This window comes from Prinia subflava, chromosome 2 (assembly GCF_021018805.1).
Source record: "Prinia subflava isolate CZ2003 ecotype Zambia chromosome 2, Cam_Psub_1.2, whole genome shotgun sequence".
Taxonomy (NCBI): Eukaryota; Metazoa; Chordata; class Aves; order Passeriformes; family Cisticolidae; genus Prinia; species Prinia subflava.
The window spans coordinates 40,761,518-40,788,628 of NC_086248.1; the positions used below are offsets into that span (position 1 = coordinate 40,761,518).

The 27,111-nt window shown below is 39.5% G+C and overlaps 1 protein-coding gene across 1 annotated transcript; it reads right to left on the reverse strand.

Annotated features, from left to right (window-relative positions):
- Nucleotides 1-1,532: 1,532 nt before the first annotated feature.
- PNISR (PNN interacting serine and arginine rich protein) lies at nucleotides 1,533-26,970 on the reverse strand. Its single transcript, XM_063389696.1, has 12 exons — nucleotides 26,844-26,970; nucleotides 14,523-14,641; nucleotides 13,131-13,316; nucleotides 11,114-11,337; nucleotides 9,246-9,432; nucleotides 8,794-8,984; nucleotides 8,075-8,212; nucleotides 6,942-7,041; nucleotides 6,184-6,237; nucleotides 4,723-4,893; nucleotides 2,121-3,222; nucleotides 1,533-1,879 (listed from the first exon to the last, which is right to left on the reverse strand). Exons 2-12 carry the CDS (start codon nucleotides 14,608-14,610, stop codon nucleotides 1,849-1,851), a joined length of 2,472 nt encoding a protein of 823 aa, XP_063245766.1. The 5' UTR covers nucleotides 14,611-14,641; nucleotides 26,844-26,970; the 3' UTR covers nucleotides 1,533-1,848.
- Nucleotides 26,971-27,111: the final 141 nt, after the last annotated feature.

Here is a 27,111-nt window from a genome sequence, read left to right on the forward strand (position 1 = left end):
AGTTGGTGGCAGAGTATATAAAGCTTTTCATACACAATCTTTTTTTATTATTAGACAGAGAATATAAAATCTGAACTGAAAATCAAATTCAATGCATCCTGGAAACTGTATTCCTCAACAGCTTTTCTTAAGCTTATTTCTAGTTTCTTTCTGTCTCTCACCAGACATCCTTCTAGGACATCTGAACTGTTATGCTGCCTACTTTTCAAAAATTCCTCACTCTTACCCAGAGCCAAGAGTGTAGTGAGATTGGATCAATACATTGTTATTTATATTCCTACCGATGCAAGTAAAAGTTCTGTGTTGTAAATTATGCCTTATTTTGCTAATAAATATGACTGCTTACTCTATGTGAAAGATACAATTTAAGGGAGGTGTTATAATTCATAACTGATTCTTTATCTGTAACTGTTTTAATAAACATGCATGTATTTGCTAGCAATTAGCTTGCTTATTAAACACATAGTTAAAATGTATTTCTTTGCACTGAAGCAGTTTATTTCTGCATCTTACTCATGAAAAAATTACAGTGGAAAAAAGCTGCAAAGCTGAGTTCTGATTTAGTTAAATGGATTATCTGTTCATGAAGACACGCTTCACAAGTTGCCTGTACTAGTAGAATTTTTTCTGAGAAGATACAGCCAATCAAGAGAACTTACTTGGATGTTAAACATGTTTACCTTTTTCACAACCGGTGTCACACCAGACCTTTTAGGCACGGATCTGTCCCTGAATTGATGTTCTTCTGTAACCGTCACTGGCCTAGAGTTGGGTATTGTTGGTTTGTTTTTTAACTTCTGTTATTTCACTCTAGTGAGTGAAAAAAACTCTTGTTTCTAACAGCAATAATCAATTTCCTTAGTAAGGTAATCAGTTACCACTTTCACTTTATGGTGATATTAAAATCAAAAATTTAGTGGCATTGCTAATACATCAATGTATCAACTTTACATGAGTCACAATTCTTGTGACACTAAGAACCAGCTTTAATATTCACTACGCATTAATGCATGTGCCAAAACGTAAAGTTAACCTATTGTCAGTTTTCCAGTGTGTACTAAGTGACATTTATAAACATGCTCCATAAAACATCTAAAATTCTGAGATGTGTGTAGTATCCCTGAACATCCAAAGATCTCTCTGAAAACTGGGTGAGGAATATAGTTCCAGAGCTGAGTTCCACTGCCACATGAGATCAGTTAATCGCAGATATTCCTAATGGGGTTCAGTCTGTTTAAGTATAGCTTGTATTACAGTGACCCATATTTTACACACACAGCATATAGTACCAGCTTGACAAAAAAAAAAAAGGGTTATTAAAAAATATATTACACATATCAAAAGAAAAATAAGATGTCTTTTCTCTATTCTTCCACACCCCCAAAAAAGTAATCTCATCATGTCCATGGATTACAAGTGTTTCACGTTAAATCTTTTTCAAGTACTTTAAAAATCTGTTATACCAAAAAAGCTGCCTTTTTCTTTTTTTGTAAGTACTTTCTACCATTTACCACAAAATTCAGGTGCAAGAATTTTAAACAAAAAATGAACTAAAGAGCTTTATTGACATCACAGTACATTCAATGGTAATTTTAAGAACATTACAGCTGAAAGAGAATGGCCTGTTTTATAGTCTTAATAAGCACTACCGTTCTTGAAAAAATGTAATACAAAGAAATCCTATTAGGTATTTAATTCTGAGCAGCATTTGGAAAAAATACACCTATTTACACATAAAAAAAAGGATTCTGGTTTCACCTACATAGCCACAATGTGCCTCTATAATGAGACAAGCCTTTTATAACTCATGGAATTTTTAAACATCATAGCACTGGTGCCATAAATTCCTCAGCGTTTACGATGAAGAGGAGTTGTTGATCTGAAAAATAAAGGAAAAGGGGGGAAAAGTTAATAGGAAAAAATAGAAGACCCCCAGACCCACACACACTTTAGGCTTAGTAATTAATAGTTTTAAAAGATTTTCCAAAGTTACTTTTGCCTAAGACAAAAAGTTTAATAAATACCATACTTTATTAAAAAAGTTCATATGCCGTACACATGAAGATGAATATAAAAAAAACTTTTAAAAAGTCAGACAAAATACTTAAAAAGTATACTACCTTGATCGTGACTTAGACTTGTGTTTGCGGCTTGCCTTCTTACCAGACCTTTGAGATTTCTCCATGGAGCATGACCGAATATGCTTCGATTTCTTAGCCTTCTTTTCTTTACTACTTCCTGGTGATTCAGAACTACTCCTTGCACTAGATTCAGAGCCTGATCGTTTTTTGCTATCTTTGGTAGTAATTTTTTTGCTTTCTTGTCTGGAATCCTGCCTTATTATTTTCACACATATTGAATCACTGCGATAGAAAGTTCTTTCGCTGTCTCTTTTTCTCTTTAATCTACTGTCGTCATGATTGCCAGCCTTACTTTCTTTTTCCTCTTTTTTGGGCTTATCTTTTCTTTTTTCCTGATCTTTCTCCCTTTCTCTGTTCTTTTTTTTGTCTTTATCTACACCTCCACCCTGCTCCTTCTTCCTTTCTTGATCTTTGCCCTCACTTTTATGTTTGTGCCTATTTCCAGTAGGGCTTCTACGCTGGTCTTCGGCTTTACGTCTGTCCCTGCTCCTGCTGCGGCTCGCACGGTTGGCTCGCCGGTCTCTCGAGCGGCTGCCGCTTCTACGTCTATCCCAGCTTCTCTCTCTTGAAGGACTCCGATTTCTCCGCCTCTCCCCTCTTTCCGCACTGTGATTTCTACTAGATCGTCTCCTTTCCCTGATTTTCTCCCTGCTCCTACTCCTCTCTCTCCTGTTTCTGTGGGAGTAACTCCTGCTTCTACTGCGCCTGACTTTATGTGACGGCGTCCTACTGCGACTGTGTCTCTTCTTCCTTTTGGGAGAGGAAGAACGCGAAGTGCTGCGACTACTGCCTGAGCTAGTGCTATACGATGAACTGGACACTGTGCTGCTACTGCTGCTGCTCCTGCTATTGCTGCTGCTGCTACCACTGCTAGAGCTTCTCGACCCATTCCTTCCTGTCCTCTCTTTACCCTCTTTCTTGAGTTCTACATCAGGAGCAATTGCATTTGGAGATCTCTTCTTTTCATGAACCATATCTGCTTCAATTTCTTTTGCCTCCTGTGATGCTAAGTTACTGTTTTGTTCTTTGCTGATAAGTTCATTCATCTCTTTTGAAACTTTTTCATTTTGTAGCTTTTCTTCTAAAAAAAGAAGTACACACAAAAAAAAAGCAATTAATTTGGAGCAATATGTCATTAATTTCCACACCATTACACTGACAAAACCAAGTTTCCAAACACCTCTCATAATACTTGTAATTAAAACACTGCCACCATACCAACTACTTAACAAACCACTCTTTTTTTCCCCTTATAATTCTAGAAAAGTTGTCCTCTTGGTTTATACAAAGTGTAGAGCCCCATCACTTTAGAAGTTTTGATGCTATTTCATGTTTCAGTGGTTTAAGATGAAGTTTTCAAACAAATATCCTGGAACACCAGAACTCCCACACTGATCTACACACAAGACCTTTTTTTTCTGCAACCTTTCTGCACACCTGATTCTCCCTTTCTACTTCCTACAAGACTCCTCATCAGTACAGAGGGAAGTACTGATGCTTCCTGACTTTCTTTGAGCCCATTCATCTGGGTTTGAGGATTACTGTCTGATCTGAAGAAGTTATATTTCTTACATAGTGAGACCCTCAGAGCGTTTCCCTGAGGTTTCCAAACTAAAAATTATTTTTATTCAACCTAGACTCCTTTGCATTATTGCCAACTTTATCTCGCCATTTGAAATCGAATCCAGAAAAAAAATCTGGCATACATTTTTTGCCTAAAAATGACCTTTTGATGTGGGCCATCATTCCCTGAATTAATTTAGGGAATAAAACTGCATCCAGAAACCCAGAGTGGTCCAAATGGCAGCTAATGGTCAAATTTAACCTAGAAAACAATTCCAGCTGGTCCCCGAGTTATTAGGCAATACAGGCATGTTAGAAGATGCTGTATTGTCTATCAGAAATCTTCTGCCTTTCCAAAACACTGCTATAAATGAGACTCTGCACTAGCATTCTTCAGTATTTTGTATGTATAGAATCAACTGCTTTACATTCTAGTTTTTTATTTCTGCAAATAGTTCCATGCAGGTGTCTCCACACTGACATCCAGCACTAGGAAGACAGAGGTTCCAGGCCACCACTCAGTCACTCTCCATATAGCTATCCCGTTACACACACACCTTCCAACACTCAGAGATAGGAATATTAAGAAAACCAAAAGTTTAGCTCGTCCAGCCTTTTATTAAGGGCTCCATATGTCTTATTTCCAGGCCGTTAAATAAAAAATTAAAGGAGAAAACCATCAATTTTAAGTTCTAGCGTAACAGCACTTTCTCCTCCAGCCTGTGGGCTTGGTTCATGACTTCTTAACATTGCATTCATCTCTAGACAGCTCTTCAGGGTGACTGTGTTACCCTTCTGGCCTACATTATTTGTACAAAAGGACAAATCTTACCTTGTATGAAGAAGCAGAAGTAAGTCACAAAGTTTTGGGTTTAAAATTTGAATTAAAAATACACAATTTATAAATTTAGTTTTGTATTTTTTTTGCCTAAAACATGTTTCTTTGCCATCAATTTACATGCACTAAGTAGTAAACTCCATATACGGTGGCACAGTAAGAAGACATTGTACAATTTACCTTCTAGCTGTTTTTCTAGAAGTAGTTGCTGTTCTCTCTCTTTTCTCCAAAACGCTTCCTGTTTTTGCCTTATTCTGTGTCGTAATTCCTCATCATCAGTATCAGATGATTCAGAGCCTCTGTCACTCCTCTCATCTTCACTGTCTCCTGATCCATAACCACCCAGTCCACCTGCGTGCATAAAGTCCAGTCTATCACGAGGAAAGATTAAGCTTTGTTCTTAATACTTCTGTGAGGCAAAGAGGAGAGTAACATTGCCCTTCCTTCACTTCCTCGTCTCTGAAGAAGTCACTTTATTCTGGTAAGTGCCAGTGCTGTTTGCCAGTGTGTTCAAGGCCCCCGTATCTGCATTGATGGTCACTGTCTGCTTCTACTCCTTCTGGAACAGCTTGTCTATTTTCAGCAAGCAACCACTGTGACCATGGTACTTTTTTCCATTATATGGAAAGGCAGAAAAGCTCCCTGTGGAGATTGCAACAGTGCCTGCCTCTGTATCAGCAACGGGACAGAAAATGCCTGGGATCTTTCCCAGAAGACATCTCTGAAATGACTTCAGCTGCCTCCGTAGTCCAAGGCTACAGAAATTCTGAATGCCATATCAATTTTTCCACATGATTTAGAAAACACTGCACTTTGACAGGTATGGAGGTGGAATAGAAACAGACTTTCTTCTCACCCAGAGATTTGTGTAACTACTGGACTGATAAAGATAAAGTCAATTTAAACATTTGACATGGATTTCTTTCAGTCTGAGGTCCTTAGGATCTTTACTGAGTTAGTTTTGAAACAGGAATACTTGTGATGATAACATTCAATCTAATTCATCAATATTCCATGCAATGAACACATAACAGATCACTGACACTGCTGTAGTACATTTTAGATGATAAAAGTCATGTTGGGAGAAATCTCTTCCAGTTGTGTCTCAAGCTGGAATTTCAGTCTCTCTTTCCTGTGTTGTTTCTGGTAATATATGATATGGGAGCCTTTGTGTTTATGTAGCTTTTCAATAAAATAGTATTTACAAATACTATAATATCGTTATTTACAGACTTTCACATTACTCTTCTATCAACTTTCCCCTCTGGTTTGCATGGATCAAAACAGAAGAAAAGTATCAAATAGTATTCCTTTCTTTGAAGGCTGCAGTGTGCTTCTGAAACTATTATACTTTGAAAAGTAAATTTATCTAAATTTTTTTATGTCTTTTCAAAATTAGGGCAAGATTCTCATACACTAAAAATCACACTGCCTAGTCCTTTACTCCAGCAACTATCCCACTTATATATCAGTAGGATCACCTGTGGAACAAACAAAGGTGCTGATAATGATAAAATTATCAGAAAGTGACCCATACTGCCAGGCAAATAAAATCTAGTTTCAAAATGCAATTATCTAGAAATGCAAGGCAAAAGTGAAACTCCCCCTTTAAGCCCTCTCAGAAATAAGGAACATACTTACCGAGTCCAGTGAGGGAAGCCAGTGCACTGGACTGTGCCAGCTGTTTTGCAGGAGCTTTGTATCACATCAACAACAGGAACAACATGTTAACACAAATAGCCACGATTTCATAGTCATGAGTCTATGGTATTGTTAAATCTACTACTATTGCTGTTCTTTGGAGGGAGAGAAGAAACATTAAAAACGCATCATCCATTTAAAACCACTGCTAGATTTTCTGACCATGAAGATTTAGAATTTAACTGCAAATTAACAGTGAACTGAAAAACCCAAATATATACTCATTAATCACTTTCCAAGTTACAGCATCTGCACATAATTTTCAACTTCAGTAGTTACATACTTAGATTAACTCTGTTATGTTAAAATAATCTGATCTGTAAGTACAATACATGTTAATAGTGAAAGCAAATTAATTACTAATTGAAGACTCAAAGTTCATCTCTTTTCACTTCTGAACAGCTTTGAGATAAAGATGATAGCAGTAAGAAACAGCTACAACTCAAGAGCCATTGACACACAGGTACCATTTTAACTGAAATGAATTGTATGAAAAAAATGGAGTAACTCAAGTAACTCACAATACACTGCACAGGACAACAGTACATGATTACTGGATTTGAACTCTACCAAGTTGGATGCATTATACTGGAATTGTTCTTGAGGGAAACTATGGAGATTAAATGTTCTAAAGACATGCAAATACAGGATTTTCGCAGAAGAAATTAAAAGGAAAAAACCTCCCAAACCGGGCATACCTTTAGTTGCTTTACGGTGAACATCTTTGGCCACATAATAGATTTCTTCATTTGTGACATCTAAGAGAATCTCTGTCAGCAGCATTTTTGTCAGCATCATCTGAAGAAAATTGCAAATACAATTAAAGGCCAAAACATCTTGAATAAATGCTGCATTCAAATTATATCCATACAGCTTCACGTCTTTTGATGACTATGAAAGTGGTCACCTGCACATTTTATTTAATGACTTCTTTCAAGAGACATGACTAAAAAACCAAAAAAATATTGAAACTCTTTAAATGTGACCTGATTTCACAACTTTAATTTCCATTTAGACTGTGAACTGTGTCTGCATGTATTGCACACAGCTATCCAGGGCACTGATCCTAATGTCTAAGATGATATAACAAATGAATATGTAAATCAGAAATGTACTTAGACTGATTCCAATTATTCTTTCAAAAAATAAAGAGCACTTTTCTGTCTGGTATGCTTGTAAAGATCACCAGAGGTTATTTATATAGCATGTTATTATTACATATTTTCCAGAAAAATTGAAATGGTGGTAGCTAGTTCTCCGAGTCATTTATGTCTGGTCACATGCTCTACAAAAATATATTCATCAAACTTAGCAGAATTCAGGGCCTTAATTAACAACGATTTACTTGTACAATTTGTATTCAACTGTTTCAACGGTGATTTCAAAGTATGAAGGTTGTGCAGACACAGTGAAACTGCTGCTGATCTAGGATTTAGGGTTGTAGCACTTCCTTGCAAGAATATATTTCTTAAATTCCCTTTCACAGGAACTGAGGTTGAAGCACAGATTTGAAATGGGTGCATTTAATCACTAAAAGTTTTCAGAAATTTGGTAAGTGAAGCAAAACCATAGAATTAATAAAGATCAATGCAAAGATTACAGTAATTAGAGTCTTTCACTATTGTGCTAAATATGAGTTATATAACGAATCTTATTTCTATGAGAAAGACAGCATTATGCAGAGACATGCAAATATAACCCTGCTTTACTGCACAGTGCATGCTGTACCTCTATTGACAGTATCAGGCATAGAAAAAGTGTTTTACTTTGGTATGCATGAAAAATATGAGCAATAAACAGAAGTACTTAGTGAGAACTACATTATTAATACCATTTGATACTCCTTTTCTTCTTCTGTCATTTCTGGTTCACTTTGCTCCTCTTGAGGAGCTGGGGATGGACTCCTACTGATTTTCCCAACACTTACAGCTTCTGTGTTTTCAACATCTTCATCTTCCTCATCACTGTCCTACAAGAACAGAATCATAAACTTCAGAAAAAAATTAAATATCAAGCTTCTTAGTTTCCATTTGTAACAGTCAATTTCATTTACTTTGTACTGAAATCTGTATTAAGTTATCATAAATTATTTATTTTCTACTTTCCTTAAAAATATGCAGGTACCTGTACCCACACAAGCTAAGAAAATACTTAGTTGTCAGTTCCCTGCCAGACACATACTTAGGACTGCAAACAAGATAATTGCTAAAATGAAGGCAATGCAAGGTTTCCTAAATTGGCTCAGTTTAGCAAATATCTAATTTTTTCCAGCTGCTGATTTGGCATTCTGACTTCCAAAGACTCTGCATGTTAAAAAAAAAAGTCCAACTTCATCCTTGTTTCTTTGCTACTACAGATCAAATTATATACTTTTAGCCATTAAAACTTCAAAACATCAAGTAATTATCAACAAGGCAGCAGCTTAACCTTACTTTAAACAATAAAACCAGTGAGGTAATCAGGACACAGGGTCTCTCCTTTGAAGAGACTAAAAAGTTGATACCTTTCAGCAAATACAAACCTGAGCAAAAACCAAACTTTCCTACTTACAAATTTGCTTCTCTGAGGTAACCGTGGGCCATCCCCTTCTTCAGCCTCCTCACTTTCCTTTTTCTCTTTTTTAGACATCTGTGAACGTTGCTGCTCCATTCTCTCTTTTTCCAATTTCTTCTGCTTTTCTCTTTCCATCTTTTCCAGGCCCTCACGAATCCAGGCAGGAAGAGTTCTACGCTTCACAGCATCTACATAAGCAAGGTTTACAGTTTTGCAAGAAGGAAAAAACCTTCCCCCCCAAAAAGGAATAAAAATATCCCCAAAACAAAGAAGCCTCCCATCCCCATCAAAACAAGTCCCACGTCTGATTGTGGGGAAAAAACATTTATAATGGCTTGTTCTTTCCCTGCTCTTTTACTTTCTATTAAAAAGAAAAAGGTCTTCAAATCTCTCATTTCTTTATAAAAACAGAGCTGTTACTTTTTTCATAAGGAGTGGTTAACATGTACCAATCTGGGGAGGCTCCTGCTTCACAGGCATCGCAATAGGTGAACGCTGGCGATCTCTGAACGAGGGTCTTTCCCTTCGATTTTGAGTAGGTGCAGGAGGTGCTGGAGGACCTGGTGGCCCTGGTGGTCCTGGCTGCCAATAAGGTGGGTGAAATCCACCTTGAGGTGGACCAAAAGCAGCCCCATGCTGAAAGAGTAATGCAGTTTATTTTTCTTCACATGGTAACACTAAATGCAGCATGTGAGCAAGTCGGTCTACAAAAATCCATGCAAGTAGGAATCCATGATTTCTATGCTACTGAGCTCAATCAATCTCTTTTACTGTGGTCCCCAGGAAACAAGTTTCTATTAAATATTTAATGACTAAACTTAGACTTAAGCAGGGATACTGAAACCTTAAAGGGCTTCAACCAACCTCCTTTCATATTGTACTAAACACTAAGCTCTATAATCACCATCTATATTCATCAGTTCCGTGCCAGCTTAGCATCAGAGCATGCAGTTACACAGTATAAAAACCTAAGATTCAAAAGTCTAGATATATTAGCAGTCTTTTAACTACAACATTGAGAACAAAAATTTAAAGTTCAGTCTTCTATTACATACGAATTTTGCACTGTGAACTTTCCAGTAATCCTTCACAGATCTTATTAATACAGCTGATGAAATTATTAAATGCATAAATATACAATTTAGGTACAGATCCTGGGTTGTGGGCAATCCGTATAGAATCCAAAAGTCGTAAGTCTTGGGGCATATATGGAGTTTTTTTTATTTCAATATTTACTGTCCTGAAATGCCTAATGAAACTATTTAAGAAGTGAGTGTTTAGGGAAAAGGGTATATTATCAAATATTCTACTGATGTTTAAGTCATTTGTTCTAAAGCACTCTCCACTACAATTTCAGGTTAAGCATCTCTCATTCACTGCAAAACAAGTTTTGTGTAGTATTTAGAGAAGCTAATTTTAGAGTTTGTCCCATGACAAGAAACAGAAATGATAATAAACTCCTGTACTGCAAAATTATTGGTTCCCTATTTAACAATACTGTTGAACAAGAGAATTTTTAAGAGGAAAAATAACCTAGAAGATAAAAAATTGCCTAGAAGATAACAAAATGAAATTCTGCCCATATGCCTTGTATTTCTTTATAAACAGGAGGTAGGTTTTTAAACAGCTAGTTTGTCATTTATATCAGGAGTTTTGAAAGAAAAATACTGAAAATAGAGGGAAGACACAAAACTTCTTCGTGTTTAAAGATCTGTGCAATGAGCCCTGCTATTATTAGTGATAAAACCACCTACATGTTTATTGTACTATACAACTTACATGCCAGAATGAAGAAAAAAGTGGATATGGATATTTTTTAGAAATACCATTGTTTATTCAAAGAATCACAGTAGATAGATATGGAAAAGATCAATGGATCATCCAGTCTATCTCCCTGCAAATACAGGACTGTTTCCTGTGGTACATTGTCTAGCATATTTAAGCATATCTTTCTGAACTTTATTTTTTTTGCCTTCTCCTCTTCTCTTTTTTTTTTCTTTTTTTTTTTTTTTAAATACAAAGCTACATAATGTTAATTTATATACTGGAACACGGTGATTCATTTTAATATTGCAGACAACAGCCATTTCTCATTACTACTGTACAAAAAATAAACCTCTTTGCCCTCTGAATAGAACTGAGAACTCTAAAGTCTCTTCTGTCAAGTGTTTGGTTAAAATGTATCTTAGCAGATAACAGACTCTGTAGATGTTTGTAGAACTGAAGAATGAAAGTCGCCGCTAGATGATATTAGAGGAACACATCCATGGAAGGGACTCTGCGCGTCTACAATATTAAAGCAACAAATATGTTTCACCTGATAGTCAAACTGGTTCACTGGCCCCATTGCAAAGTTATCGGGAGGTCCCCCAAAGTTGTGATTGTTCTGGTTAAATATATGCCTGTTGTCAGGAGTAAATTCCCCACTGTCCTGACTGTTGCTGTCTTCAGATGGAGGAACAATTTCCATTTGACCTGGGGTTGGAGTCATCCACTGCTGATCTGGAGGTGGGTGAGGGGGTTGGTGAGGCATTCCCCATTCTGTTTAGGATTCAGAATACAATTCGATACCAAGTTAGTATAATTTATATGAGTCACCAATCACTCAGTGTTCTATTTATCACAAGGTTCCTCAAAGCATCACAGATGATCAAGCAATGAAGAATCATCAATCTGCAGACTGTATTCTATTGTGCCAATAATTTCTTCAACTAAATGAAGGACATACAAATAGCTATAGCTGACCTGAAACATGCATTAGGGGGACAGAACTGGACAGGCAACAGACATCCTGTAAATTTGGTTTTATAAATTTCTAGTGATAGTGAGTTCACCACAAGACTTACAAATTGCTTAAACTGTTAAAAAACTGCTCCTACTGTTCTACATCAATTTTGAAAGCTAAAAAGGAGCTATTTTACTATTTTGCATAATAGACTTGAAATACCTAGTATGGAAAGAAAATGGTTTTGTAAGCAGCACAGCCACTGAAACCTGTGCTGCAAAGTCTTGAATCCTGATAATGGATTATTTCTTGGGTTGCCCAATATCTAGCAGAAGTCCTAGAATAAGCTATAGTCATAAGCCCTCAAACATACATTACAGTTGGCTAACAGAGTAAAAAGGGTCTAAGGAATGAATTAATAGCTTGTGTGGCCATAATTTTTGACTGACTCCTTAAAAAGACAAAATTTATGTGCAGTATACAGATACTTATAGACCATGACAGAGCTCCCTTATAACTGTCACCAGTAACAGAATTAGTATCTGGCCTCTCAGGTTAATTCCTACATTCCATCCAGTCCTTTAGTACACTTCTTAAAATTTTTACTGTCCTTCCCATCTGCACCATAATTGGATCATTACTGTAGCAACTAAAAAGTGTTACCATAGCTTTTCTATTTCTGTGGAAATTTCTACTTACTGTACAGAAACACAGCTAGAATACACTCTGCCACCTAGAAAAGTTAACAATTCTTACATGTGCCTACAATAACTTGTAGCCTAGTGCAGGTAGGTGAAACCTGATGGCTACCTCCCTTTTGTTACACATGTATAAGAACTACCAATAATATATTAAGCCTACTTATACTAAATGTTGCATTTCAATAAATTTGGATAGTGACAGTGAAAACTGGGAGTGTTATTCTTTTAACCATTAACAGAATCAAGCATGAAGTGCAGTTTTCCCCAAAACAACTGAAGACATGTACATAAGCTTCCTAACTATATTGTTCATATGCTTCAAATTGCATTATAGTATAGTGTCATAATCCAGCTTTCAGAAAACAATTTCAGAAAAAATCTTAGCAGAAAACAACCCATTCCAATCCCATTCTTATTACCAGTAGTATCTTGTGAAGTCTTAAAAAAAATTAATTTTTGGAAAAAAATGAAGTTTTGAGAAAATTAAAAATTACTGAAAACAACTGATACTAACAAAAGCATCCAATCAACTTCAACTTACAGTGCGTGAAAAATGCTGACAATCAGATACTTAAGTTAAAAAGGGTAAATCCTAAGTATATGAAACGTAATAAAAGCATATTTTTTGTACGGAATTTTGCTGATCTCCCTTTTTAAAGATTTTAAGACACCCAAAGCCAGCATCAGTTATACTGTGAACTCATTCTGCATGTCAAGTTCATGCCAGAAGCACGTATTACACTACAGGAGAGGCAATAGTAGCTCTCTAAGTAGGAGCTGTGATTAATAAGTCAATTGGTAATTTTGCATTTTGAAGCCTGAGGGACAGGACACATTCACACCAAAAATTCTCTGACAAGAATAAAATGAAACATGAAAAAAAAGAATGAACAGGAAGGGAAACAAACCCGGCTGCCACATTCTGTTGAAATTGGGATCCCCCTGAAAATTATTGTGGTTGTTTGGGCCAGACTCTATTCCTGAAATATCCTGTCCGTTTGGCATCATTCCTTGTTGTTCCACTACATTCTGCTGCCCTGAGGCTTCTCGCTGAGCAATCCATGCTTGAGCTAATGCAGCCCAGTCAATCTGGCCTAAAATAAACAGAGGAAGTTAAAAAGGTTAGAACTCACACATCTGAAATTTAACACTGTTTCTCAATTACATGTCTTATTGCTCAAGATAAATGGGCAACATTTACCTTCAGCAAGCACTGTGAGCACCATTTAAACTTATTCAACAGTGTACAGTAAAAAACCAAAGCAAATGTCAGTGTACAAACTTGCTGAAGTAGTTTCTCTGCACATGTTCAAAATGTCATAAGGCAGATTGTTTTACATTCACATTAGCACTGAATGGGTGGTAGTAATGCACTTTTTTCATAGGTGAGCTAATTTTGACATCAGAAATTAATATAAATATCCTTAACTTATAAATTCATGAAAATCTGAGAGTAAAAAAGATACATAGTTAGAAAAATAATTTTCAATGTACCCTTTGTATAACCCTTGCCATATATTATGTTACAGTTCTCTCTCCCATTTTTTTTTCTTTACTGCTATTCCTACCAGTAAATAAATAAATTGCACTCTCAGATAAGAACACCATTATGTCTTCTGCTTATTATCAAGACAGGAAAACTCTCCAGAGAATTTAACAGAAATTAAAGTGACGTAAAACCTGTGTGCCTGATCACTTTGCCTTACTATTAAGTACACACCTGCGCTTCCATCTATTTTTCTATTTATCTTGATATTTTGAATTTTTGCCACCTCATTCTCAATTTAAGGTATATTCTGTTCTACTGCTTAAAGCATTGGGTGGGGAAAAAAAAATCCAAACAAGAGGTCATGATAATCACTGCTGTAAGCTAAATCAAGAACTGTATTAGCCTTCCAGTGAGGATTTTTTCTGTATATATAACCTGCTTTAATACTTCTGCCACAGAGGTACTGAATAAAAAAGCAGATTCCCTCAAACAAAGGGTTTAGCTTGGCTAAAGAACTTACAGGCATACAGATCTGGCAAATGAGGTCTAGATGTTGATCTGTATGACTGGTAAATGTTGGTAATCTGTGTAGGATAACTCAGGTTTCTTGCCTGTATTTGATTATCATATATTAACTATGTGAGAACATTTGGAACCAATGTATGTTTTCTAGGTCAGAAAAGCATCCTAAATGTATTATCTCGAGAGCAGCTACAAAGGCAACTATGAGTCATACTCTGTTATGAAGATTCAAAAATTTAAATGACAACACATTAAAAGAATTAATCCATAAAGCTTTCTACATACTTACTTGGATCTTGCTGGTGCTGAAATGACTGCATCCACTGCTGTTGGTTCAAAGGCCATTGCTGCCAAGGTTGTCCACCTTGATCCCACATCTTTTAAGTCTTTATATAGTCTATATTTCAACTAAAAATAATAGTTGTATGTTTAAATAGATGCCCATGAAATATCACATAACTGAAACTTACATAACTGCAGATATAGTTAAGCCTTGCAAAGCAAGCTGAAGCAATGCTGGCTTAGTATTTTAAGCTTGAGGAAATGGTTCATCCTTTAGAGTAATATCTGAAATATTACTGTAAGATTTTAGGAGTCTAGTACGCTCTCTCTGTATTTTCACAAAGAGATTAACTACCAAATGATGTTCAAGGAGAGATATGACAAGTTTGTATGACAAGATCTCATCTGGCAATAAATGCAATTTAAAGCAAGTCAAAATATAAAAGGCATGATTGGTATCTTTGCCTGCTTCTTAGGGAGAAGATGTGTATTTCTCTAAACAAGTGTCATGCAAGGCTGTTATGCAAGACAAAAGTCACCAAATGATAAAAAACATTGTTAATGATTGCACAGAAGAACTGCACAGGTACAAGACAGTGCCCACATGCATGTTGTGCATTGTACAGACTCGTTTTAATTTCTAAGTAATATATACCTTCATATCTGATAAAGAAAAATAAATATGACCACACAATTACCACATTGTCCCTTAAAATCACGAGAAACAATTTTTGCCGTGCCGTGTATATCCTCCCTGAGCACGCAGCAGCAGCAGCCCTAGATGCAGATGGCAGCAGCAGAGCCCCACAGCCTGCCTGGAGTGAAGCTCCAGGGCCAGCTCCGTGTGACTCTGAGGAGGCCCAGCAGCCCAGGCAGGTGTGCCTGCAATGGCACTCCAGTTCCTTCCAGTCATTTGTACCTTTGGCACACACCTCACCCGCTGCACGAGGAAGACCTGAGAGCAGCCACCTGCACTGCTCCCAACAGTTCCTCCAAAGACAAAGTCTAGGCACAGTTTGGGGAACACTTCACTCCAGAAGCTGTTCCCAAAAACCAGGACGGGTAGGAGTGCACTGAGTGTGACCCCCGCTGTCCTACCCAATCTATTAAGAACTTCTCTACAGCCTTTCCACTCAATGAATATATCCTCATGGAATTTAACATACAATCCCTGAGTTCACGCTATTAAAAAACATGAAGCATGTAGGTTGCTTCAAACACTCCAAACTTAAAGAGAAAAATTCATTCCCTGAGGTCACGGAGCAGCGTACAGGACGCAGTAGTGGCTCACAGCCAAGAGCAATACAGAAGAGATGAATAGGGCCTCTCTGCTTCAGAGCAAACCAGTTCAAAGCAGCCAGTGCCACTTGGGTGGCCAGCAGGACCAACCCCAGTGGCTCTGAGGGATCCGAACGCACACACCCCTCTGACAGAGCCGGCTCCTGGCACACGGACAAAGCAACCGGAGTGGAACCTGCTCGCAAAGGCACCTTGTGCTTGCCCACTCACACACGGAACTGCACGACTACAAAGCAGGAGAGCATCCCTCTACAAGTGCACCACAAAAAGAGCTGCACGCAACATCAGGGCCACTGGGCCATGCAGAGATCAACATAAGCTTGTATTTTGCATACTTCTGTCAAATTAAATCTTTTATCTGAAAAACTGTAGATCACCTTTGTTTTGAGACCACTCACTGTCAACACTGCACAAAAATTACAGGTGTGGCTCTGAAATATTCAGTTGCAAATGCCTTTTGGGGGGGGCTTTAAGCAAGACCAGATCAACTTTAGCGATGGGGAGTATTGGGCAAAACTTACCTAATACTTTATTATTTTCACTATCTTCTCGTGCCAAGCTAAGTATGGAGACATTTGCCCATTTCATGAACACTTTTATGCTATTCCAACCTTTAATTAGTCAAGACACCACTCTTTCTTTTCACATTTTTATCTGTACCTAGGAAACTAACTTCTTTACACCAGTTGAGAGTATGGGAACATTTTAGCCGATCTCTTAGACTAGCTCTCCAGATATTCATAGACACATATTTCATATACAAGGTATGAGGAAGTAACTGCAAATACTATTTGCACCCTAAAGTAAGAAAGAGGTAAGTAAATGTTTCTTCCTCCCCTCAGTTCGTCTTTCCAACCAGAATAAAAATTCTTCCAAATGTTGAAATAAACTTGTTTACATCTTAAAAGTTACACGAATCGGGGTTCAAGACTAATGCACAGCCTCATGGTGCCACTCCGTTCGTTTCCAGCTGGCAAATCCCACTAGCAATAACATGGATTTCACTACTTCTTGTAGCACCTTTTTTACCTCAACACATAGTATGTTGCAACACATGTGGGGAATTACACTAAAATAAACTCAGCAAAAGGTTTAAATTTTTTCACTAATAATTTATAAGACAGCTCTGCATATAACTGAATGGAAAAAAATTAAACAGCTAAATACCAATTTCTCTTATCAAAGTGTAACAACGTTAAGACCACTTCTACAAATGCAACTAAATTGGAACCGCCTACACACAGCTTTTATGTGATAGGATTAGATGAGATTTATTTTTACTGGACTGGCTCTATCGCTGTCCTAAAATCTTCAGTATTCCAGATTTTTTTAAACATGTTCCAGCTAACACAGTTATATATCTATTTCTCAGCTGAAATGGACACTCAGTGTTCTGGCCTTCTTTTTTTTCTTTACCCTCAGGCCTTGATCTTCACTATGGACAAACTGAAGCACTTGTTTAGATCATTAACAAGGCCTAAGGTAATAAATGCCTCCACATGTCAGTAAAACGTGCCCTCAAGACAATAACAGCCTTACTATTTTACAAGGTATTCAAATAAATCTTGTGGGAAAGATACATTACCTTGCAGCTTGTACCAAATGGCAAGGGACATGGTGACCAAGGGATAAAGCAGACAGGCAGTGCCCTTAGACAGCAGCAGCATTCATTCACCTCCCGGCTGCCCTGGCAGCAAGTTGTTATGCCTTAGGACACGGAGGCCAAGTCCACACCCCTGCATGCGGGGTGCTAAAGGACCCCACCGTGTCCCCATTAGAGAACAGCCCTGAGCCAGGCCACCTTGCACTCTGTGCTTCCAAGCACATCTCAGGTGCCAGCACGGACCCCACAGGCAGTCAGGACGTGTCCAGTCTAGCTGGGAAGGTCAGAGGCTTCCACTCAGTGCCAGCTGGCTGCAGGGCCAGAATAAAAAGCACAGCTGGGTTTGAGTTGTTAGCATACATAGCTGCTCATCCTCTGCTCTGCAACATAATATGGCCCAGTCTTCAACTTGCCCTAGGGAGATTATTTCACCTTACTACTGCTATTCTGGGGAGAGAAATCAGGTGGGGAAGTGCAATGCAATACGCTAAGGCAAGGAGCTGGTTTCTATTTTGATGCACAACATTATGACAAGACAGCAACAACAGTGTAAAACCCTGAAGAACTTCAACATTTGATTAATTCAATTTTTGCCGCTCAGACCAAACTAATTTAAAATCACTGCTATTTGAAACAGTTAATTTTAGTTTGTGAACTGTATTTGAAAGTTTTTAATTCTGTATTGCATTTGTATTTCTATGGTTTTCCTGATTTTCATAGGTTGGCAACTACAAAATATGCTGGAAATATGTTCAAGAACACAGATTTATTACCAAATTCAGTGTAGAAACATTCATGACTAATCAGAAATATGTACTACACAAACACTTAGGCAATGACATCACTTTTTTACGCAACTGTACATACAGAAGCCCTTGCTCAAATATGATGTGAAAACTGTCCAAAATTATTTTTTGTGTATTTCAACTCATCTTCCTTATTGAGCAATGTTTGTTTTACAGAAACAGGAATTGGATATGGAAGGAATAAAATTCACACTTTAAAATGTTTATATAAGTAATCTTAACATATACAGGCTAAAGGAAAAGGTCACATATATTAAAAATTTTTAGTATTGAAGACCAAATGTGTGGCTCAGAGCCATGGAACAGAAGAGGTCAGTTCTAGGGCCTCTCTCTCTATGGTGACCTGAAACAACAGGACACAGTCATATTCTGGGAAACAGGCTCCCTGGCTTTTTAGTTCTCCACTGATTTTCCTGCATTTTCTCCAAGTTTCCAGCAAGTGGTACAAGGTAAACATGAAAAAGGTACTTGATATATTTTTTTTTACCTACTACAGGGAGGCTACAGGTATTTAAAGATGGTTCACTGCCTTCAATACTGTTTTGCTAAGCACTGCAGTGTCTAACAGTTTCATATTCTAAGTTTCAGAGGCAAACCCCCCTGGTTTTTGCTCTTCATTTGCAGTTGACATGTTCTAAAAGGTAACTAAAACACCTATTTATGCTACTTGATGTTAACTCTTTTTACATAAAGGCAATGTAACTTTGTACTCTGCTTGTGAAACTTTACTAAGTATGCAAGGACTTTTCAACAGAATCTCAGGATTGTCCTGTCAGACATCACTGACAGTTTCTTTCCTAGTGCTGATAGTTTAAAGGTGTCAAAAATAAAAACAGATCAGTTCAAGTCATACGGTAAGGAACAAACCAGATGTGAGAGTTACCAAAACAACAGTTTTGAACCTCAGTCCACAAACAGAAAAGGCACAAACAACTTCACAAAGCACTCACAAAACACAGTGGAGAAAATGTAGCCTGTTTGCAGTAATTTTAAAATTACTGCAAGGGATTCACCTCCAATACCAAAGCAGGGATGGAGGAAACAAACCCAAAACCAACAATCAATGTCTCTCACCCACCAAACCAGTAACGTAAAGGCTTGAAACAACTGGAACCTCTTGTACTGATGTATGTGACAAGAAACAACCTGAGACACGAGTAGTAATTAATAATGGAGAAAAGAAACTCAAAGTCTTCTCCCACTAACTACAATCTGCATTGACAAAACTAACGATGTTGCCACACAAATTATAAGTTTTTACCTCTCCCAAATCAGCAGCACTTGAAAGAAAGAGGCTTCACCTCATACAATGGACAACTCTATGTCCCACCAATGACCTAAGGCCAAATACACAGCAGAGCATCCAAATCACAGTGAAACAAGCTTTATTTTCTACTGAAGTTGGAGGGGAGGGAGATGAACACTGGCTAAAATGAACTAAGTTCAAATGTTAGCAAGACACTTAGAAACAGAGGGGTACCCCAACTGAACAGTCATTAAGATATACTGATTCTGACCTTGCTAGTGCATACACCAGGTTTGAAAAGCAACAGGTTCAAAGAATGAATGGATCCATTTTATAGGCACCTACTTATAAAGGAAAATGCAGATACTACCCCTGCTTTATAATGATGGGTTAAGGTTCGTTTACTTAGCTGTTCTACCCTCCAATTGAATTGGACACAGCCTTTTTCTTCTGTCCTTCTCTCTCTCTAGCACATACAAAAATAAACAAAAGAACATTTATTGGTGCTTCAAGAGCTGTTCCCTGATGTCAGATCACGGAACAGGAACCTGAATCTATTAAAAATCTGTTTACCAATGAAGAAACAGAAGCCAATTCAGGATTCTTTTTGTTTTCTGCAGAAGCACAATCACATGAGCAAAACACCCCATCAACTCACATTTAATTTCAGTTACACGTATTTAACAGATTATGGAAAGTTCATATGATAACTCAAAATCCTGCTGGAGTTCTTAAGAGCAAACATGTTCTGAAACATGTTCTTTCACATGTTGGGTTTTTTCTTTTTAAGTTAAATTTCTATTCAAAGGCTGGACCAGAATCTGCTGAAAGTTTATTAAAGCAAATTACTGGTATGAAAATGTGCCACCCTTGATAGGACTGCTAGTGAGGCACTCCCCTGCTGATGATAAAAGCTGAGACAGCAACACAGATAGGACTTACCTTGATCACCATCAACCTGAGCCAACAGCACTCAGAAATATTTAAACATGGTGTCAAACTCTCTATCACTGTACTTAAACTAACTTTTCTTTGGGTAAAGACAAAGAACATATTTTTAAAGACACCTTTCCACTCCCCTCCTTGACCGTAACATGCATCTCAATGACAACCTGTTCCTATAGGAAATAAAGGCTTCTCCTTCACCCTATTTGTTAGCATAAGGTATTGTCCAGACATACCACACATTGAAAGGCACATATTTAGAAGGTACTTACCAGTGAACAGAGTCTTGAGTGATAATTCACAAGCTCACCTTTAACTCTGGGTGACTCCCCCAAGCATTTCCCACAAAACACAGCTACCTTGAAGCAAATTCTGCATTTCCATACCAAGAAGAACATACTCTGTCAAGGAGAGCATGGTTTCCTGAGAATTTGCCAAGGGCACAGTGCTTAGTGAAGGCCCTTGATGTAAAAGATGGAGACATCTTTTAGAGAAGGCCACCAACAGGCTCACTCAGCTTCCTTGGACAACCCTATCTCAGCAGCTTCAGAGCATAAACTCAAAATCTGTTACCAGTTCAACAGCACTGGTGCAGAGCTAGCTGTGCTCTGGCCTCTCAACAGTGGAGAAGAGCAGTCTTAGGGAGCAAGGTGCAGTCCTGGGAACGTCAAAAGACAAAGCCTGCTTGTCATCCTGGAGATAATATCTTCCTTAAAAGCCTTATGACATTGGCTGCAGCAGAACTGAAAAATATCAAGAAACTTTCCCTGCAAAGATAAGCAAAATCTGTCCCACAAAATCTGTCACACAAAATTTAATACAGCTAATGAATAAACAGAAATGCTCTAATTCATGCAGCTAGTCCAAGATCAGAAGCACGGAGACCTAGGAAGTTAGCTCAGCTCCAGAAAAGCATTAGGAAGATAACTAACCATACCAAGCTGTCCTGGTGAGTGCACCTTGCATACACTTTCTTGCTCCTTCTCAGTAACTCCCATCACTCTGACAATCTGCTTCTTCCCAGTATCAATGTTACACACCATCCTGACCATGCAGAACACCTCAACAGCTTCTGCAGCAGATACAGAGATTCTGAATGGCTTGCCAGGAAATTCATGTAAGTGAAATATCTTAGAAATGAGAAAAAAGAAATCTTTGGAATACGAACTCAAGTATTTGTTAGAAGCTAGACTATCTCAACTCCAAGAAATTAAGACCGCCTAGGAATCATGCTGTCATTAGAAGGAGAGTGACACACCTTCTGCTGTGTCATGAGCTGAGGGGACCAAGGTTAGGCACTCCCACATCAGAATCATTGGACCTGATTTTCAGGGCACAGTCTGGTGGTGTGGTTTATTCAACACTGCAGACAGGCAGACTAATGATTCTGGAACCCACTGAGCCCACAGCCAATAATCAAGAGCTTTCTGATGCAGAGGGGAGGCTGTTACATCACCATTCTGATCATGCTACTCATCATTCCTGAAGAGCAGGTCAATATATGACACAAGATGGCCTGACAAGTTTTACTTGCAAACTGAACTCTTCACACACAGCTGCAGGAGTTTTTCTGGTGACTAAAGGTCTTGTCTTGCAGGCATTCCAAACAGGCACTGCATTTAGCAAAGAAATATCCATCATCTAAATAAACAAGGAAGCTGAAAGAGCAGGCCACCATGTATATTTGGAGAATTCCTGCACAGCTTTGTACCCCAAGGTTTAAAGACAACACACTCTTTTACACTCCATTCACAGAGCAGGTATCTTCGCAAAAAACAAAACCAAACAACCAAAAAAAAAGCCAGACAGATGTTCAACATCCTCTAAGATAACCTGATAGAGCAGTCATGATTTTTTGACTATATTAGGTCTACATAGTTGATGGGAAAGACTCCAACAGGTAGGAGTCATGGTTGTAACAAACTGCAATTACTGGTTTTGAAACAAATTATTATTAAACAGTCAGTGTCATTAGCTAGGTAATCTTTTGGTGTGAGTTTAAGACAATACAAGCAGCAAAGACACATTAGTCTCTGATGCTCTTGGTGGAACCTGGGCTACAGAAGTCATCCATGTCATATCTTGAGAAGGATCTCAAAAGCATCACATACTCTGTGGGCAGAGTTTCTTTATCTCATATTTAGGCTCTGAAGGTGAACCTAAAGGAAAATGGAGATGCTTCAGGAGCAGAGCTCCTTGAAATCAAAAGCCTGGTTCCTTGATCTTTCATGTGGGTGCCTTATTCTAATGTAAGGTTTTTACCTTTCATTTAAGGTAGCTGGTATTGACTCTAAAATTTCAGCACAGTGATTGAGAGCTTATGATGCATTGCCATGATGAATTTTGTGGAACTGTTCAGTTGCAAGCAGGATAAATCTAACCCTACATTCACCCCACCAGGATCACAGGAATAAGGCCAGTACTGCCAAGTGTTCAAGCTGAACAAGTGTTGCTGGAGAGCTGCTTCCCCCTCCCTTTCCTCCCACTATGCTACTGCTCTGACAGGACCATGGTGGCAAAGACATCACTGATGAGGTTGGAAGGACTAGTGGATAAATACTCTAGGGATACAACACCAACAGTGCACATAGTTCTCCCAAGGAATTAGAAAGAGCAGCTCATCCATGGTATTATTCCAACCAAGCTGGAATCCAAAGTCAATAATGGACACACATTCTACAAACTCCAAAGATATCTGTTTCAAAGTACTCCAAACTGCAAGGAAATGTAAACCGCGCGCTGCTTCCATGACTCTGTCATTGGAATAAAAGATACTTTTCTGTAAGAATTTGTACATAAGAGGTGCAACTGGAGAGAACTGCAAATGAAAAAATAGCTTTGCACATCCAAAGGAGTCCCTCAATGTTTAGCAAAGAAGTGATTGCTCTTTCTTCTGAGAAACTAAATTGATGAATGTGAAACCACTACACCCTACCAAGAAGAAAAAATTAATGCAGAAAGGGTGTCACAAGAATTATCATCAGCTGGTGGTCTCAGCATAGGAGACCCAGGTAAGTCAGAATTCTTCTGCAGTTAAAGAGATGTGGGAGTCTGGAAAAGCGCTGTATCCTACACATCCACACAGGAACAAACCCTGTAAGTTACTACAGAGTAGCTGCAGACACATTCACTCAGAGTTGGAACAAATGCACACCATTACTCAGACAAAAACATACCAGCTTCGATTTTACTTGGGAGAATTAATATCTACTGCTATATTATACTCAGCTGTTGATTGAAAAATCAAATATTTATGGCGTGATTTAAGTCTGCAATAAATCAGAGAAAGTTGAAGTGACTGTCTCGTCTGCTACTCTGTTTCACTCATTACACTTTCACTTGGCTGGAGACTTCTATACATCATGTAGGGCACCACCCTAAGTTGTTCCTGGTATTTAATGCCCAGATATTATGGTCTTTTTTCCTCTTGAGAGTCAGAAGGTATACCCACATGCCTGACGGGATCTGTTAGCATGATGTCAAGTCAAAAAACATGTAAAATCTTCTAGCTCACTTATAGTTGTGTATCACTAAAATTTGCTCCACTGCATTTTTTAACATCAGAACTGCTCTTTCTCAGACTGAAGAATAGAGGCTTTTCAAATTTAACCAAGATCCAAAATCAGAAACAGAACAGATGAAAACAGCTTGCTCAGTATCCATGAAGTTTTCCAGAACCTGGTTCACACATCAGTATGCCTGACTAATATTTACAATGCTAACAAGATGAAGCAGCATGAACAAAGGTCAAATTAAAAAAAAAGTTAAGGAAAAAAAGAAAAAAAGTACTGAGAAATCTTTTTCAGGGAGTCACTCTAGCAGTACAGCTTCCAAGGTCTGTCATTTCAAACTTAATTCCACATATCCACTAAGCTGAACACAACTCCTTTCTAAAAGAGCAAAAGGACATCCAGGCATTGGCATCCAGGTACCATTTACTTATATTTTGTATTTTTAAGACATAAAGACAAACACATGATTTGATTATCATAAAGTACCAGAATCACTGCTTGAACAGTGATTACTACCACAGAAACATTATTATAACTTAGGCATTTTAAGTCAAAACTCTGCGGGGTTTGGGGGGGCGGGAAAGTACAATCTGATTTTTTTTTTCATGTACCATTCCACTAAAGTCCTGATGCAGGATTTTCAATTATCCCTGTAACACAGCATTATTTTTTTCTGAAGTGAATGGTCCATCAGCAACTTCCCCTGCAATGAACATGCTCTGCACCAAAATTAAGAGTACCAATAACTAAATAAACAACTATTCCTCAGTAGTCATAAGCAAACATTACCCTCACTGATAAATACAGTTACCACTTAATAAGGATCAACTAGTGATGAAATGTAAGAACACTTCTGTAACACCTGCTCAAAATATTACAACTCTACCACTATAGCTTATAAGGTGAGTTAAACACTAAAAAATTGTGGAGCTGAGCTAAATTTGTGGACTCTTAAGCCCTACAACACCTCTGAGCCCAAAGTATGGAAAGCATTCTTACCAGAGCAAGAGTTTGTATGTCATATGGGACAAAGACAGCACAGGAAGTCTTGCCATGGCATAACAGCAGAGATGACACAAGATTTGCTGCTGCATCAAACAAATTAAAAACCAAGAGCTTGTCTGTCAGCAATCCTAGCAACTTGTCCTCGGACAAAGCCGAGACTTTCAGTTCCGCTCTGTTCTACAGTCGGGGGGAGCTGCAGCATCTGTCACCCCCATAAGAGGCATCTTTAGTGCAGCTAGGGTCTGAAAAGAGGCTTCTTACTCCTACCAACAGTACAGGTGTTCAGATGGACTGCACTGGTATTCCTAACCCTGTCCTTGGAAAATGACGTTAGAATACTGGCTGCTGGCAGACCTCCTTTCTGCTTTGCACACCACCATTCCCCCTGTCTGAAAGGTGCCTGACTCTGCTTTAAAACAAAGCCTTTAGGGCAACCCTTGTTTCCTGTATCCCACACCTTCCAAGAGATTGTTTGCTTGAAAACATTTGTAACTGTAAGAGAAGAGATAAACAACAACCAAGGTGGCTGAATACTCTGCATAATCACTTGTTACAGAAACTTAGTAAATATCAGCTCGGGTAGCACATCATAGAATTATCCAACGGTTTGGGTTGGAAGGGACCTTTGGAGAACATCTTGCACAAAATGATATTGCTGAAAGTTCCATCCAACCTGATCTTGGACACTTCCATTCATGCAACTTCTCTGGGAAACCTGTTCCACTGTTTCTCTACCCTTATCATAAAAACTTCTTCTTTCTGTTCAGTCTAAATCTATTTCAGTTTAAAACTGTTGTCCCTCATCCAGAGCCCTGGTAACAAATCTTTTACCATCTTTCTCACAAAAGAAAGTCCCTTTCCTACCCTTTAGGTACTGAAAGGCTGCAATAAGGTCCCCCTGGAGCCTTGTCTTTGTTACAGGCTGAACAACCTGAACAACCTCTCTTTGCCTGTCTTCATAGAAGAGGGGTTCCAGCTCTCAGACCAATTGAGTGTCTCCATCCTTATCTGCAAAGCCTAGCACATTCCATTAAAATTCACTTCAACAACTTTGTGGGATTGTCTAATGAAGTACAGAGAACCTGCAGGGATAAGTGCTGAAAGCAAAAAGGCTTTCAAACCCATCATCTGTTAGAAGATCCATTTAAAAACACCCTGCGTTTGCCAACCTACTGGTCCAGGTATCTTACAAATGCCGTTGTGTCAACTTCAGTTCTCTGGAGCCCTCCAGTGGAACGAACTCAGGAACGGCCACGAAACCCATGAAACAGCACAAATATCCCACAAATACATTTCATCCGCAGCAGCCAGGCTGCTGACACAGCCAACACCAAATCCCAGCGCACATGTTGCTTCCCTAACTGAGCTACCGGCTAAACCAAGCCGACACTGCCCCGCGGAGCCCCGGGCGCTGCTCCCCCGGCAGCCGGCGGCTCCGGGTACGGCCCGTGTGCAGCATCCCCGGCTCGGGGCCCGGGCCGTGCGCTCGGCCCCGGCCTCTCCGGCCCGCCGGAGCAGCGGCGCGGCCCGGCCCCAGCGCATGCGCAGTGCGGGCCCCGGGCCCGTCCCCACCGGGGACCCCGCCGGGGGGGGCGGCGCAGGACGGGGGGTCCCGGGGGTCCCCGCCAGCCTCCCCGCGCCCTCACCGCGCATGCGCGCCGCGCCGCCCCCCCCGGACGGGCGGCGGGGGAGGGCGAGCGGCTCTCGGCCCGTCCCTTCTCGTCCTGGCCGCCGGTTTCCGCTGGCGGCGCCGCCGGTTCCTCACGGCCAGAGAGCAGCAGCTGCCGCCGCCACCGCCACCACCGCGCGCGGCGCCCTCCCGGTTCGGCTCGGAGCGGAGGGGAAGACCGGGTCAGCGACACCCGCCGGCCCCCTGGGAGCGCTGGCTTGCGCAGCCCGCCCCGCTACTTACGCGCTCCCTCGCCTCCCGCCGCCGCCGGTCCCGCCGCTCCGCGGCCGCGCTGCCCCCGCTATCACTCCTCGTCTTCACCGACAAGACAATATGGCGCCCGCTGGCGCTCACCCGGAAGTGAAAGTCGTCACGGTGCTGACCCTCGCCTGGCATACACGGGCGCGTGCCGCTGCCATCTTTGCTGAGGGCGGCGCTTCCAGTTTCCCTTGCCCCGGCCGGGAGCGCCGACGCCGCGCTGTCGCCATCTTTACTGCGGGCAGCCCCGCCG